The sequence below is a fragment of the Gigantopelta aegis genome, chromosome 15 (genome assembly GCF_016097555.1).
Source record: "Gigantopelta aegis isolate Gae_Host chromosome 15, Gae_host_genome, whole genome shotgun sequence".
NCBI classification, from domain to species: Eukaryota; Metazoa; Mollusca; class Gastropoda; order Neomphalida; family Peltospiridae; genus Gigantopelta; species Gigantopelta aegis.
The window spans coordinates 14,949,292-14,963,005 of NC_054713.1; the positions used below are offsets into that span (position 1 = coordinate 14,949,292).

The 13,714-nt window shown below is 36.5% G+C and overlaps 1 protein-coding gene across 2 annotated transcripts in view; it reads left to right on the forward strand.

The window, feature by feature from the left end:
- Nucleotides 1-11,948, forward strand: part of LOC121390704 (DNA ligase 3-like) — a 37,085-nt gene extending 25,137 nt beyond the window's left edge. Inside the window, exons 15-22 of one of the 2 annotated variants that reach the window (XR_005960245.1) lie at nucleotides 487-610; nucleotides 1,353-1,717; nucleotides 3,676-3,915; nucleotides 4,463-4,603; nucleotides 5,125-5,210; nucleotides 7,664-7,733; nucleotides 9,059-11,151; nucleotides 11,202-11,948. Coding sequence is in view for 1 of the 2 variants with exons in the window: in XM_041522593.1 (XP_041378527.1) it covers nucleotides 487-610; nucleotides 1,353-1,717; nucleotides 3,676-3,915; nucleotides 4,463-4,603; nucleotides 5,125-5,210; nucleotides 7,664-7,733; nucleotides 9,059-9,160 (1,128 nt within the window). In the remaining variant the exon portion in view is untranslated. Of the gene's footprint in view, nucleotides 1-486; nucleotides 611-1,352; nucleotides 1,718-3,675; nucleotides 3,916-4,462; nucleotides 4,604-5,124; nucleotides 5,211-7,663; nucleotides 7,734-9,058 lie in introns of both variants that reach the window. The other variant, XM_041522593.1, reaches the window with a different exon arrangement.
- The last annotated feature ends 1,766 nt before the right edge of the window (nucleotides 11,949-13,714 follow it).

Here is a 13,714-nt window from a genome sequence, read left to right on the forward strand (position 1 = left end):
GTAGGTGTAAATCACTTGCACCGATCAGTGATCCATAACTGGTTCAACAAAGGCCATGGTTTGTGCTATCCTGCCTGTGGGAAGTGCAAATAAAATATCCTTTGCTGCCAGTCGTAAAAGAGTAGCCTATGTGGTGACAGCGGGTTTCCTCTAAAAAAACAGTGTCAGAATGACCATATGTTTGACGTCCAATAGCCGATGATAAGATAAAAAATCAATGTGCTCTTGTGGCGTTGTTACATAAAACTAACTTCTTTTTTTTTACATCTAATTTGCAAATTTATCAAATTCTGAAAGTATGTAATCTGAAAAATGTCTCATACTTTCATTACACTGGATACGCTATCTATTACATGAACTATTTTATTATACCCTAGTGGTATATGGACACGTTAAACCAGTTATTAACCTAAGCTATTATACATATATATTTAATACTGTGGAAACTTTGTTTATTTAAATGTTATTTATGTTATGATTTCCCAGAGTATTTATGAACCGGGCAAACGTCACTGGCTGAAGGTGAAGAAGGATTACCTTCATCAGGGCAGCATGGCCGACTCCGCGGATCTCATCGTGCTGGGAGGCTACTTCGGAACGGGAAATAAAGGTGAGGAGTTATCTCCCCTTCCAGTCATTCATTCGTTCAATTTTTGGCAGTCATGGAGACAGGGTTCGTACTCAGTTTGGAAATCCTTGAAAAGTATGGAATTTACATTTGTCATTTTCCAGGTCTTGAAAAAGTGTAGAATTCTTTTTTTTCTGTGCAAGTTTTGAAAAAGTGTGGAAAAAGAGCAAATTTGAGTAACTTGCTTAACGTCATCCTTTTACACGTAATCATTAACATTCGGAAGCTAATCGGGAGTTTCTGATTTTATACACTTGTACAGCATGCATTTGGAAGTTGGTCTGGAAAATGGTTTACTGTGTTTTGGAAAAGGTATGAGAAAAAGTATGGAAATTACTTTTGAAGAAGGTGTATGAACCCTTTGTAGACGATGTATTTAGTTCAATGTTAAATTTCCTATATCAAAGAAAATTGGTTTACAGTTGCACCTATCGATGTTCATACAATGCATACATACATTTTTTTATTTTATTATTAAATTAAAATTTTAATTGCACTTTTTTAAATTGAATTATTTTATAAGTTTATTATAATTATTATTATTATTTTTATTATTATTTTTAAACATGCTTTGAGATGAACATCGATTGATAAAACTATCAATGACACTGAAAATGTTTATGGCAGGAGACATATTTAATTCTACAGAATTCTTGTTTTTACATACAATGGTTATTTTCATCTCTGGATAGTAACTTAATAAAACTTGCAACATTTTTTCCAGGAGGTATCATGTCAGTGTTTTTAATGGGTGTGTACGACCCAGTTACGTCTAAATTCTGCACGGTTACCAAGTGCGGCAGTGGTTTGGATGACGACATGTTGGAACGACTTCAGAAGGACCTCGACATGGTGAAAATCAGCAAAGACTTCAGCAGGATCCCATCATGGCTGAACATAAAGAAACCCCTAACCCCAGATTTCGTCGTCGCCGACCCCAAGAAGGCCCCGATTTGGGAGATTATCGGGGCCGAGTTCAGTAAGGCGGAGGTTCACACTGCTGACGGGATTTCTATTCGGTTTCCACGGATACAGAAGTTCAGGGATGATAAGACATGGGAAACGGCGACAAATCTTCAAAGATTAAAGGTTTGTGGTTTTATGATAAGAGGTGAAAGGCACCACATGACCATTTCCCCTGTTGTTTCTTTGTGTAACAGCTTAAATTGTTGTCTGGTTTAGGAAATACTTGAATGAAGTCTTTGAAAAATTAATATAAAATATACACAAAAAAAAACATTTCAAAACTTTCTATGATGATTGCAAGTAGCATTAAATAACCCAATGGTTTAAAGTTTAAAACTGTGGAACTGACACATGAATAAAAATAAAAATGGTTTGTGTAAAATATCATGCCATGTTATTTAAACCCTCAGTTGAGAGTATTAAAGAGGCTACTCTGGTCAGAGAATAGAAAGGGATCTTGTGTATGCTCCTTCCCATAGATAGGACAGTACATACCACATCCTTTGAAGGCATAGGTTAAGGACCACACAGATATACAGAGGAAACGAGCTGTCGCCACTTCATGAGCTACTTTTTTCGATCAGCAGCAAGGGATCTTTTATATGCACCATCCCACAGACATGATAGTACATACCATGGCCTTTGTTACACCAGTCGTGGAGCACTGGCTGGAATGAGAGAGAGCCTGATGAGGCCACCGATGGGGATTGATCCTAAATCGACCGCGCATCAAGCGAGCTCTTTACCACTGGCTACGTCCCACTCTTACATTCTTTGAAGTACCAATCCTGGGACACAGTTGGGGATGACAAAAAAACATTTCAAGTAATCGGTCATACAGCCCATGACACCGTAAGTGAGTGCTCTAATATTGAGGAGTGGGCGGGACATAGCCCAGTGGTAAAGCTCTCGGTTGATGCGCGGTCGGTCTGGGGTCGATTCCCGTCGGTGGGTGGGCCCATTGGGCTATTTCTCGTTCCAGCCAGTGCACAAGGACTGGTATATCAAAGGCTGTGATATGTGCTATCCTGTCTGTGGGATGGTGCATATAAAAGATCCCTGGCTACTAATGGAAAAATGCAGCTGGTTTCCTCTCTAAGACTGTAAAAACTACCAAATGTTTGACATCCAATAGCCAATGATTAAAACAATGTGCTCTAGTGGTGTCGTTAAACAAAACAAGCTTTTCTTTGTAGAACTGAGCTACAATCCTGCCCTTTCTTATAGTCATTAAGATTATGTTGTACATAATGGCCGAAATATAGACAGTAGCAGATGTTTTTCCTTTTTAGAAAATGAATAGAAAAAGTAACTTTTTATAAACCAGTTGCAGACAAACAAAAGTCTAACAAAAAGACCAATATTTCACTTCCCATACTTTCGTGGGGGTTTTAAAAGTAAATGGCACCAATTTTATTTATTTATTTTTTATATATTTTTTAAAATAACTTTAAAAAAAATTAGTTCAAAGAATGGAAAGAAAGGAAGGAAGGAAATGTTTTATCTAATGACACACTCAGCACATTTTTTTATTTACGGTTATATGGTGTCGGAGAATGGAAAGAAAAGACAGGTATGATTATTACTGTACGATCTAAAAGAGGAGGAAGTGATGGTTTTTGAGGAAGCTGAAAAGATGGTTGATAAATACAAGTTATATCCCCTTGACTGCTTAAAGACCTGCATAGCATTGTATGTCGGAAAGAAAAAATATCCTACCTCAAGATCACAATAAAAGAAGCTTTTTATATGTCAATTTATGAAAAAGAAAAACTAAACAAAAAACAGATATTTTATTTCTCATACTTTCTAAACAAGTAAATGATAACAATTTTAATACTTTACTTTTAAATTTTTTTTTTTTTAGAAATTGTTCAAAGAATCAAAAGGACAACACTGAGGAAGATGAAAAACATGGTCGATAAAGATGAGTTATGTCCCCCTTGACCATAGAAAGACATGCAGGGTTTTTTAATGTTGGATGATGGAAAAATAAATCTAAATTATTTTACTTTTCATACTGTCTTAACAAGTAAGCGGAAGCAATTTTATTCATTTACTTTTTAAAATTATTGTTTTAGAAATTGTTCAAAGAATCAAAAGAAAAGACGGACATCATTGTTACCGTGCCATCTAAAAAAGGCGAAAATGGAAGTGATACTGAAGAGGCGGGAAGTGATGAGATGGAGACATCGTCAACAGGGTCAGCATCGACTGCCAAGACATCGTCCTCTAGGATACCATCGTTGTCTACAACACCGAAAAAAGCCACAAAGAGATCTGCAGGGGACGAATCTCCTGAATCAACTCCAAACAAAAAGGTAAATAACAAACAAGTTACCATTATTATCAGACTTCCAATTGTGAAATATTTTCCCCATTATGATTTATCTTGCAGTGAGTTGTTTCAAAATGTATCTAGTGAGCAAAAACAGGTTGGAAATATTTTCAAACAAGTGAGTAATAAAATTCATGGTTACGCCATCGGACTACAGGCTGGTAGGTACATGGTTCGCAGCCTGGTACTGGCTCCCACCCAGAGGGCTTAATGGGATAGTGTAAGGCCACTACACCCTCTTCTTTCTCACTAACCACTAACCAACTAACAACTAACCCACTGTCCTGAACAGACAGTCCACATAGCTGAGGTGTGTGTCCAGGACAGCATGCTTGAACCTTGGATATTGGCACAAAAATAAGTTGAAATGAAATAAATGGATATGAATGTTTTGTTCTGTTTCTTACGTTATCCTAAAAAACATGTTTAAATAGAGAATAACTAGTTAATCACATCAGATATCTGCTTTATTCTGTGAAGGTAAGAATGGGAAATTAGCCTGTTGAATTTGTTGTTGTTGTTTTTTTCAGTCCAAGCCAATGTGTGCGTATGGTGTGAAATGTTATCAAACGAATCCTGCACACGTAGACAGTTTTGATCATCCACCGGGGTACAAAACGCCACAGAAGACTCCAACAAAACCTTCAACACCAGAGAGCTCCAATAGCAAGGTAAGTAACTCACTGTAGGCATGAGTTACTCAGCTCTTTATGTGATGTTAGCATATTTGTTCAAATAACCAGCCTCGGTGGTGGCGTGGTTAAGCCATTGGACTTAAGGCTGGTAGGTATTGGGTTCGCAGCCCAGCACCGGCTCCCACCCACAGCGAGTTTTAATGATTCAGTGGGTAGATGTAAGACCAATACACCCTCTTCTCTCTCACTAACCACTAACAACTAACCCACTGTCCTGGACAGATAGCCCAGATAGCTGAGGTGTGTGCCTAGGACAGTGTGCTTGAACATTAATTGGATATAAGCACAAAAATAAATTGAATTGAAATTTTTTTAAATTGAAATTATTTTTTTCAAAAAGTAGTTAGGATTTTGTCTAAAATGTTAAAAAAAAAAAACCTGTATAGTTTTGAAACTTTTTAAAGATCATTTTGAAATTGGTATCACATCCCTGTTACTATTTATAGCCTGTTTGAAATAAGCCAACCATTTATTAATAAATTGTTTATTTTTACCAGAAGCTGCCTGACGTTTTTCAAGGCTGTAAGATTCTTCTACCATCCGACACGGAGCAATTCAAGCAGCTCAAGAGATACATTATTGCGTATCCTTTGTTCACACTTGAAAAACAGATTTTAAATTCTAAAAGATAAAATTTCAAGTGATTGCTCACCTAGCACCATTTCAGGAGTGATTTTCAGCTTGCCTTGATTTTGCTCATGAAAGACTGAATTTGTTTCAAGCTTGACATAGTTTGCTGAAATTTTAACTTTCTCTGGGTGCATATTATTTGATTACTGGTATATAATATGGGTGATAGTAGTATTTAAAATATTTGCTGTCCACCCCTACTCCCATGTAATAAATTCAGGAATAGGCCCCAATTCATAAAATAACAGGATCTAAAAATTTAATTGACTTAAAATTTTAGTGAGGTCGTAATATCGGAAACTAAAAAAGAATAAGCTTAAGTTGTAGGTTAAGCTAAAATAATATTTTTTGGCCAATTTTGATGTTATGTAGCTTACAGACAACTTACATTTAGTAGAAAATTGCAGTAATGTGCATGCTAACTAATTATTTTTGTTTCAACTTTGCTATCCTTTTGTTTAATCAATAACATGTAGTCATTGTTGTGTACTCAATTAATCACGGACAAAACAATTGCACAAATGTTTTTTTTCAGAACAGTCTGTTGTATGTCTCTTTGCATTTAGCATTATGAAATATTAGCGTCTTGTAATTGCAGGGTTCCAGCTGCCGTTCGCCATTGTCGCCAATTGGCGAATTATCACAAATTTGGCTATAATCAGGCGATACAAAATGGCAATTTATTTTATTCAACCAATGTTTCCCAAAATTCAGATTATCTTATTTTCCTAATATATATATATATATATTTAATGTCGCCGCCATTCCAAAGAAAATATACGTGCGAAACCCTTGCCCTTAATAAAATAAAATGTGGTGGCAGTGAATCGTGAACCAATCAAATCGTTAACGATTACTCACTAATAAAATCTACATACAGGGCTCTGTTCGATCGAGTACTTCATTCGTATGAATATATTTATTTCAGTTTGCGTAAGCTCGGTATAACCTATTAAAACGCCAGATATGCGGGTCCACAATTTTTTATTTAAGTTTCACACCGAAATATATTCTTATGTTTTATCTACCAAGATAATTTGCATTTTGTATCATTTTTTAGGTTTAATTTTAAAACATTGTTCTAGTAAATCAAACGCTCGTTCAAATGCGATCTTTAATCACAGTTACCACGTGGTGACGCTAAGCGGGACCGGGTTGTTTTTATTTCACAATTATAGTTTGTTAACAATCTGAATGGGCCATTTAAAAAGCAGTTCAAGAAAACCTGAAAAGAATCACAAATGTATTGCTCACTAGGACAAATACATCACATGAATTTGAGAATAAATTACACAAATATAAATATAAAATTTTTCAATCCGCTCTTTTGGCTATAAATTTTTATTGTGGCTATAAAAGTAAACATTTGGCTACAACTTTGGCTATTAATGAAAATTTTCCAGCTGGAACCTTGTAATGGCCTTGCTAAATACGCCAGAATTTTATTCTCTCTAACATTTTCTGATTGACAGTATTAAACTTTTAAACAAAATTTATTTAAATTTTTTATTACAAGGTGATCAATTTTCCACTAGCCTAAAACTGTTCAGGTGTAGGAAAGAGGGAGACCTTTAGTATTGAAGGTTATGTGTACACCATAAACTTTAAGACATATAAGAATTTAAGTTTATTGATCATATAATTAAAATATTTTGAAATATTTCGTAACACTGTTACATCAAAAAGAGAGCATTTATGTTTTCCCTCTCTGTATTTACTTTGTACCGTATGTGATATGTAATCTATAGGTAGTACTGAACCAAATAACTTCTGGCTGGATCAAAGTTCAAAGTGAACCGAACTTTTGATAGAGTTCTGTGATTGGTGATAGATGTGAGTGTGTTGGTTGTAAAAAAAAAAAAAAGTTTCATCTGGGCAAAACAATGTATGCAATTTTATTTCATCTAGAACCACTGTGTCAAGTAACCTTGTGCTTGAAACATGTATGGGGTACCTGTAAAACAAGTACTCAAATTTTGTGCGGAACTAGGGTAGTCATAGACACTACCCGTTATCCCAGAAATGAGCAGCTTGACCCCATATTTTTTTCTGATTCACTTTAAGGGTGAAGGGTGGTAGTATTTATATCCGTGGCGTTTATGTCGATTGATATGCTGCAGGTAGGAGTTTTAGCCACACATGTTACTATTGTCGTCTATGGGATTTGATTTGATAGTGTGCACCCTTTAGTATTGAAGCTTATTTGTACTATACATTTTACACTATGAAATTTAAGACATTAGAATTTTAAGTTTATTGATCATTTTAAAATTATGATTAAAATATTTTGCTGTATAGTATGGTTATAAAACTGTGGGAGCATTTACAGTGTTTCTCTCTGTACTTTCTTTGTATTTGATATCTCATCTTTAGTACTCAAGGTTATTTGTACTTAACAAGATAAAGCTTTGATGGCGATTTGGTTCCCGAATTTGACCAGTATGCAGCAACCCACATTGTTACCTCAAAAGGAAAGGTATGGTTGTTTTCTATTTTAAATGTTATTTAATAAGATTAAACAAAATCAGGGCTGGGGAGGGGGGGAGAAAAAAATAATAATCAGGGCACAATAATACTATACAACAATGGAACTTTGAAATTAAAAAGCACGTTAGTTTTTTTTGTTTTTGTTTTTTTCTGGAGGTGGAACTATGCTAGTTATGATACTGTTAAATAAAGTTTTAAAACAACAGTAAGGTGCATGGCCCTTTTAATTCAAATCCTTTGTATGTTCTAACCGATTGTGTAATCAAAAGTTGATCGGATGGTGCTAACCAATTATTTCTCCCATCCCTGACCATGCAAGACAGACCCATTCCATGACGTCAGCCCATGCGGAATAAATCTGTCTTGCATGAACTATGACGTCATTGAGTTTAACATGGGTAGTATTACGGCGTTTGTAATATATGATGTCATATTAATGGTCAGTTTTAGATCGATATTTTGTTCTTAAAACATTCATTATGAAAGCTACATGTATCTTGTTAATTTGTAGTGTTAAATTATATTCAACACATGAAATGACGCAGCAAATATGATAGTTTAATTTATTTATGATAAAACAGCCAAATGAAGAAGTTACTTTTTCAGCCATCTTTGTTCGTGTACAATAATGGTTTATTTATCGAGTGGATGAGAGAAAAAAAAACCTGGGACTCGGCAAACCTCATCCCAGGTCGAAATTTCCACAACCTTGGATGTACTTTTTCTATCCCACATGACCACATATGATGGAATCTAGTAATCCGATGACCTATGATGAAATTCCAAATGATTCCCAACACTAATGCACTGCAATTTTTACTGCTGGGTAAAAAAAAATTCACCAATTCACCAACTGAAGGGATAATACTTCTTTTTAATTTTGTATTTATTTGTTGTAAAAGTTATTAGTTCAGTACACAGAATAAAAATTTCCACAAGTGGCAGACATTGTGATAGAAAAAATGAGGGGATCGTGATTAATGGCCTCCCTACTTATGGGGAGCCATTTAAGATATTACTGTATTGTAATATATCTTCACATGCTAAGGGGAGCTAAAAATGACTCTCCTTGAACTAGTTTCAGGGGAGAAATGGCTCAGTCTGAGGTGGGCTTTTTACCTACAACAAAAACATTTCAATGTTACCAAGGTAACAAATTCTTGAGTTTGAGACCTGGGCCCCGTTCCACGAAGCGATCTTAGCCCTAACATATGCACTTAAGGTGATCTTAGCGCTAAGATCGTTTTGTGGAACAGGGCCTTGGAACTGGGGTCGATGACTATAAACGCTAATTTCTTTTTTTATATCTTCCAGTCCTCTGAATCTTCGATGAAATCCAAGCTTGTGACGGCCGACTGGTTGTGGGACTGCATCAAGAAAAAGAGATTGCTCTCTGTCAGCTCATACCAACCGTGACTGCACTGAAGCTGTTGGCTTAAACTGACAGTGGCGTATCTATGTAAAATAGCACCTATGGCAAGCACTGAAATTGTGCCCCAGTCCATACATCTGACACCCATCTTTTAGATAACGTCTGACTTTAATAGAAACAGCTCAGTGGCGCCCCCCTTAAAGTGGCGCCCAGGGCACGTACCATACCTGCCATACCCTTTAGGTATGCCACTGCTGACAAAGCTATTCTTTATTCATAAACACTTCTGTAGGAACCCTGGGTTTAAGGCTGGTAGGTCCTGGGTTCGTGTCCCAGTACCGAATCTTAAATCAAGAGTGAGTTAGCTTTTTCTTTTTTTTTTAAGACATCTCTAGAGAACATTGATTTAATGGATTTATTAATCATCGGCTATTGCATGTCGTCAGACACCAAATAGTCGTAGTTTAAAATGTGCTCATTTTTGTCATTAAGCAAACATTTTCTTTCCTCTCCTAATTCGACAGAGTGTTACGAAAAAAACACCATAATAATTATATTAGACAATAAGGGTTGAAGTTACAAAGGATGTTTTTGTCTTACATTTACAATGCTTAAACACTGTGTTTAAGAAAATCAGGATTTGTAAATTAATGATTATACATTCCTTTTCTTTTCTTCCCATTAATCCTGGCACCTAGCAGTATACTGGAAGCAGTATATTCATACTACTGGGAAAAGAATATTTTTATATTACCAGAAGCAGTATGTTCATGCTGCTGAGATCAGTATATTCATATCACTGGGAGCAGTATAGTCGTACTACCGAGCACAGTATAGTCATAATACTGGAAGCAGTATATATTCATATTACTGAGAGCAGTACATACATACATAAATACAGTTTGGAGCAGTATATAGTATTACCAGTATATTCATTAGCATTAGCAGTATCTTCATACTACTAGAAGCACTATATTATACCACTGGAAGCAGTATATTCATACTACTGGAAGCAGTATATTCATACCACTGGAAGCAGTATATTCATACTACTAGAAGCACTATATTCATACCACTGGAAGCAGTATATTCATACCACTGGAAGCAGTATATTCATACCACTAGAAGCAGTATATTCATACCACTGGAAGCAGTATATTCATACCACTGGAAGCAGTATATTCATACCACTGGAAGCAGTATATTCATACTACTAGAAGCAGTATATTCATACTACTGGAAGTAGTATATTCATACTACTGGAAGCAGTATATTCATACTACTGCCTGCAATATTTTCATATTACTGACTGCCATACCACTGGGACCAATATACTGCCAAGATTGGGAAATGACCCTAATGCTTACTAGCCTTAAACCCATCGCCATGGTGCCATCAAAACCAGTTGTACCATTATTCAATTGGTTGCATTTCTAATCATGTATAACTATAGTATTTGTTGTGATTGGTGGGGGTGTGGAAAAAAACACAGTAGTTGCTAATTAACAAACAATGTATGTAAGTATGATAGGGAGGTGGTAGGTCCTGCTAATTAACAAACAATGTATGTAAGTATGATAGGGAGGTGGTAGGTCCTGCTAATTAACAAACAATGTATGTAAGTATGATAGGGAGGTGGTAGGTCCTGTTTATTAACAAACGATGTATGTAAGTATGATAGGGAGGTGGTAGGTCCTGCTAATTAACAAACGATGTATGTAAGTATGATAGGGAGGTGGTAGGTCCTGCTAATTAACAAACGATGTATGTAAGTATGATAGGGAGGTGGTAGGTCCTGCTTATTAACAAACAATGTATGTAAGTATGATAGGGAGGTGGTAGGTCCTGCTAATTAACAAACAATGTATGTAAGTATGATAGGGAGGTGGTAGGTCCTGCTAATTAACAAACAATGTATGTAAGTATGATAGGGAGGTGGTAGGTCCTGCTAATTAACAAACAATGTATGTAAGTATGATAGGGAGGTGGTAGGTCCTGCTAATTAACAAACAATGTATGTAAGTATGATAGGGAGGTGGTAGGTCCTGCTAATTAACAAACAATGTATGTAAGTATGATAGGGAGGTGGTAGGTCCTGCATTCAGATATTTTAACTATTTTATAACACTTGCATTTATTGAGCCATTTACATCTTTCCTCTCTGTACATACTCTGTATGTGATGTGTGCCCACCCCACCCTCTCTGGGTATACCTTTATAAACACCCCCTTACAAATCAATTTATTGGTAAACCTGTATCCTAACTGGATGTGTGCGACACGAGCGATTTGTTTTAGAAACCATTGATTTCAATTGCTGCATCCTAACCGCATGCATATGGTGCAACAGATTGATGTAGTCGAGAGCTCGACAAAATACCGATAGGAATTGTTTCTATTTTTTGTTGCGCGACATGAGCGACAAACATATATTAACTAATCAAACAACTTTTACCTGCCTGTTTCAACTGCTCATAACAATTTTAAAACAAAGACTGTCGTTATGGTGGCGTCTGGTTAGGATATAAATATTATCGCGTCGCACATGTCCAGTTAGGACACAGTTTTACACATTTCACATGAATCGCATTATCAATATCTGTATTCATTTCAAGTAAAACACCTTCCATGCTTCTTCATTCTGTTTTTGAGTTTATGCCAGTTCTTTTGTTTCGATGTCCAGGCCCATAGGAATGATATCTGGAGTTTGGGGGGAGGGGGTGCTAATCTCTATGGGGGGAGGTGGGTGGTAATCTCTATTGATGGAGGGTGGGATGTAGCCCAATGGTAAAACACTCGCTTGATGTGTGGTCGGTCTCTGATCGATACCCGTCAGTGGTTCCATTGGGCTATTTCTCGTTCTAGCCAGTTCACCACAATATTTCAATGGCTGTGGTATGTGCTGTCCTGTCTGTAGGATGGTGCATATAAAAGATCCCTTGCTACTAATAGAAAAATGTAGCGGGTTTCATCTCTAAGACTGTCAGAATTACCAAATGTTTGATATCCAATAGTCGATAATTAATAAATCAATGTGCTCTAGTGGTGTCGTTAAACAAAACAAACTTTAACTTTAGTGATGGAGTCACGGATTCTAGTGGGGGGTAAGAGGCACAAGCCATATTTAATCATTGTTATATAGTTGGACAATAAAATATACATTTTTGTCCACAAGTGGGGTTTCAGGCCCTTCTTCTCCCTCCCCCCAGTTCCTTCAGGCTTGTTCTCCCCTTTGGAACTTATTTTTAGGTTGTACATTTCACATGAATTGATATATGTTACATTATCGGTCTTACTGGCCTTGGTAGCGTTGTGGTCAGGCCATTGGTCTACAGGCTGGTAGGTACTGGGTTCGGATCCCAGTCGAGGCATGGGATTTTTAATCCAGATACCGACTCCAAACCCTGAGTGAGTGCTCCGCAAGGCTCACTGGGTAGGTGTAAACCACTTGCACCGACCAGTGATCCATAACTGGTTCAACAAAGGCCATGGTTTGTGCTATCCTGCCTGTGGGAAGTGCAAATAAAAGATCCTTTGCTGCCTGTTGTAAAAGAGTAGCCTATGTGGCAACAGCGGGTTTCCTCTAAAAAAACAGTGTCCGAATGACCATATGTTTGACGTCCAATTGGCCGATGATAAGATAAAAAATCAATTTGCTCTAGCGGCGTCGTTAAATAAAACAAACTTTACTTTACTTTACTTTTACATTGTATATTCACTGCAGGTGAAAAAACCATATCATTCTTTTTTTCATTGTCATCTCAGTTATACCTGCTTTCTCATTGTTCCATTTGTTGTGGTTTTATTGATTAACTCTAATCAAACGGCAACAAAGCATCTTTCGGAGTTTTCTCTATTGATTGCACTGCGGTTGGTGATATTGGTAAGCAGTAACTAAATGTTTCATCATCGTCGATCATGTTTTCGTGATCAGTGTCTGTAAAAGGTCTATTGTTTTTCTATCGATTGAAAACGATCGGTCCAGAATTTTGATGTACCGTTTCTGTATATTGAACATCAATACTCAAAAAAAAAAGACTGGTCTTTTTCATCCAGATTCTGTTTGTTATTGTGCACCGACATTTTTTTTTTTTCATTTTAGCTTAAAGCACCAGGGCCCCGTTCCACGAAGCGATCTTAGCCCAAAGATCAACTTAAGTGCATAGGGTAGCTATGCGCTTAAGGTAATCTTAGGGCTAAGATCGCTTCGTGGAATGGGGCCCAGGGGCATAGCATGAGCTGGACCTGGGGGGGGGGAACAAATATGAACATAGCAGACCATTTGTCTACATATTTTCTGGACACCTATATGAATCACAGGTACCCCCAAACAGAAATCCCTAATACATATACTATAGTTAAATATATAAAGAGTAAAGGTAAGACACTTCTGGATGAGAATTTACGATGTCCATGTATTGAAAATATCACCACAAAGCACATGCCGAACGCATCGTGAAAAGCTGTATTGCATTTGATGCAAAATTGATATATTTTTCATAAATTAAACCAGTGAATTGTACTTACCATCTAAATTTAAGTAGAGTTTTAAGTTTGTTTGCTATCCTGATAGACGTCACAGGTACTAACTATAGTACA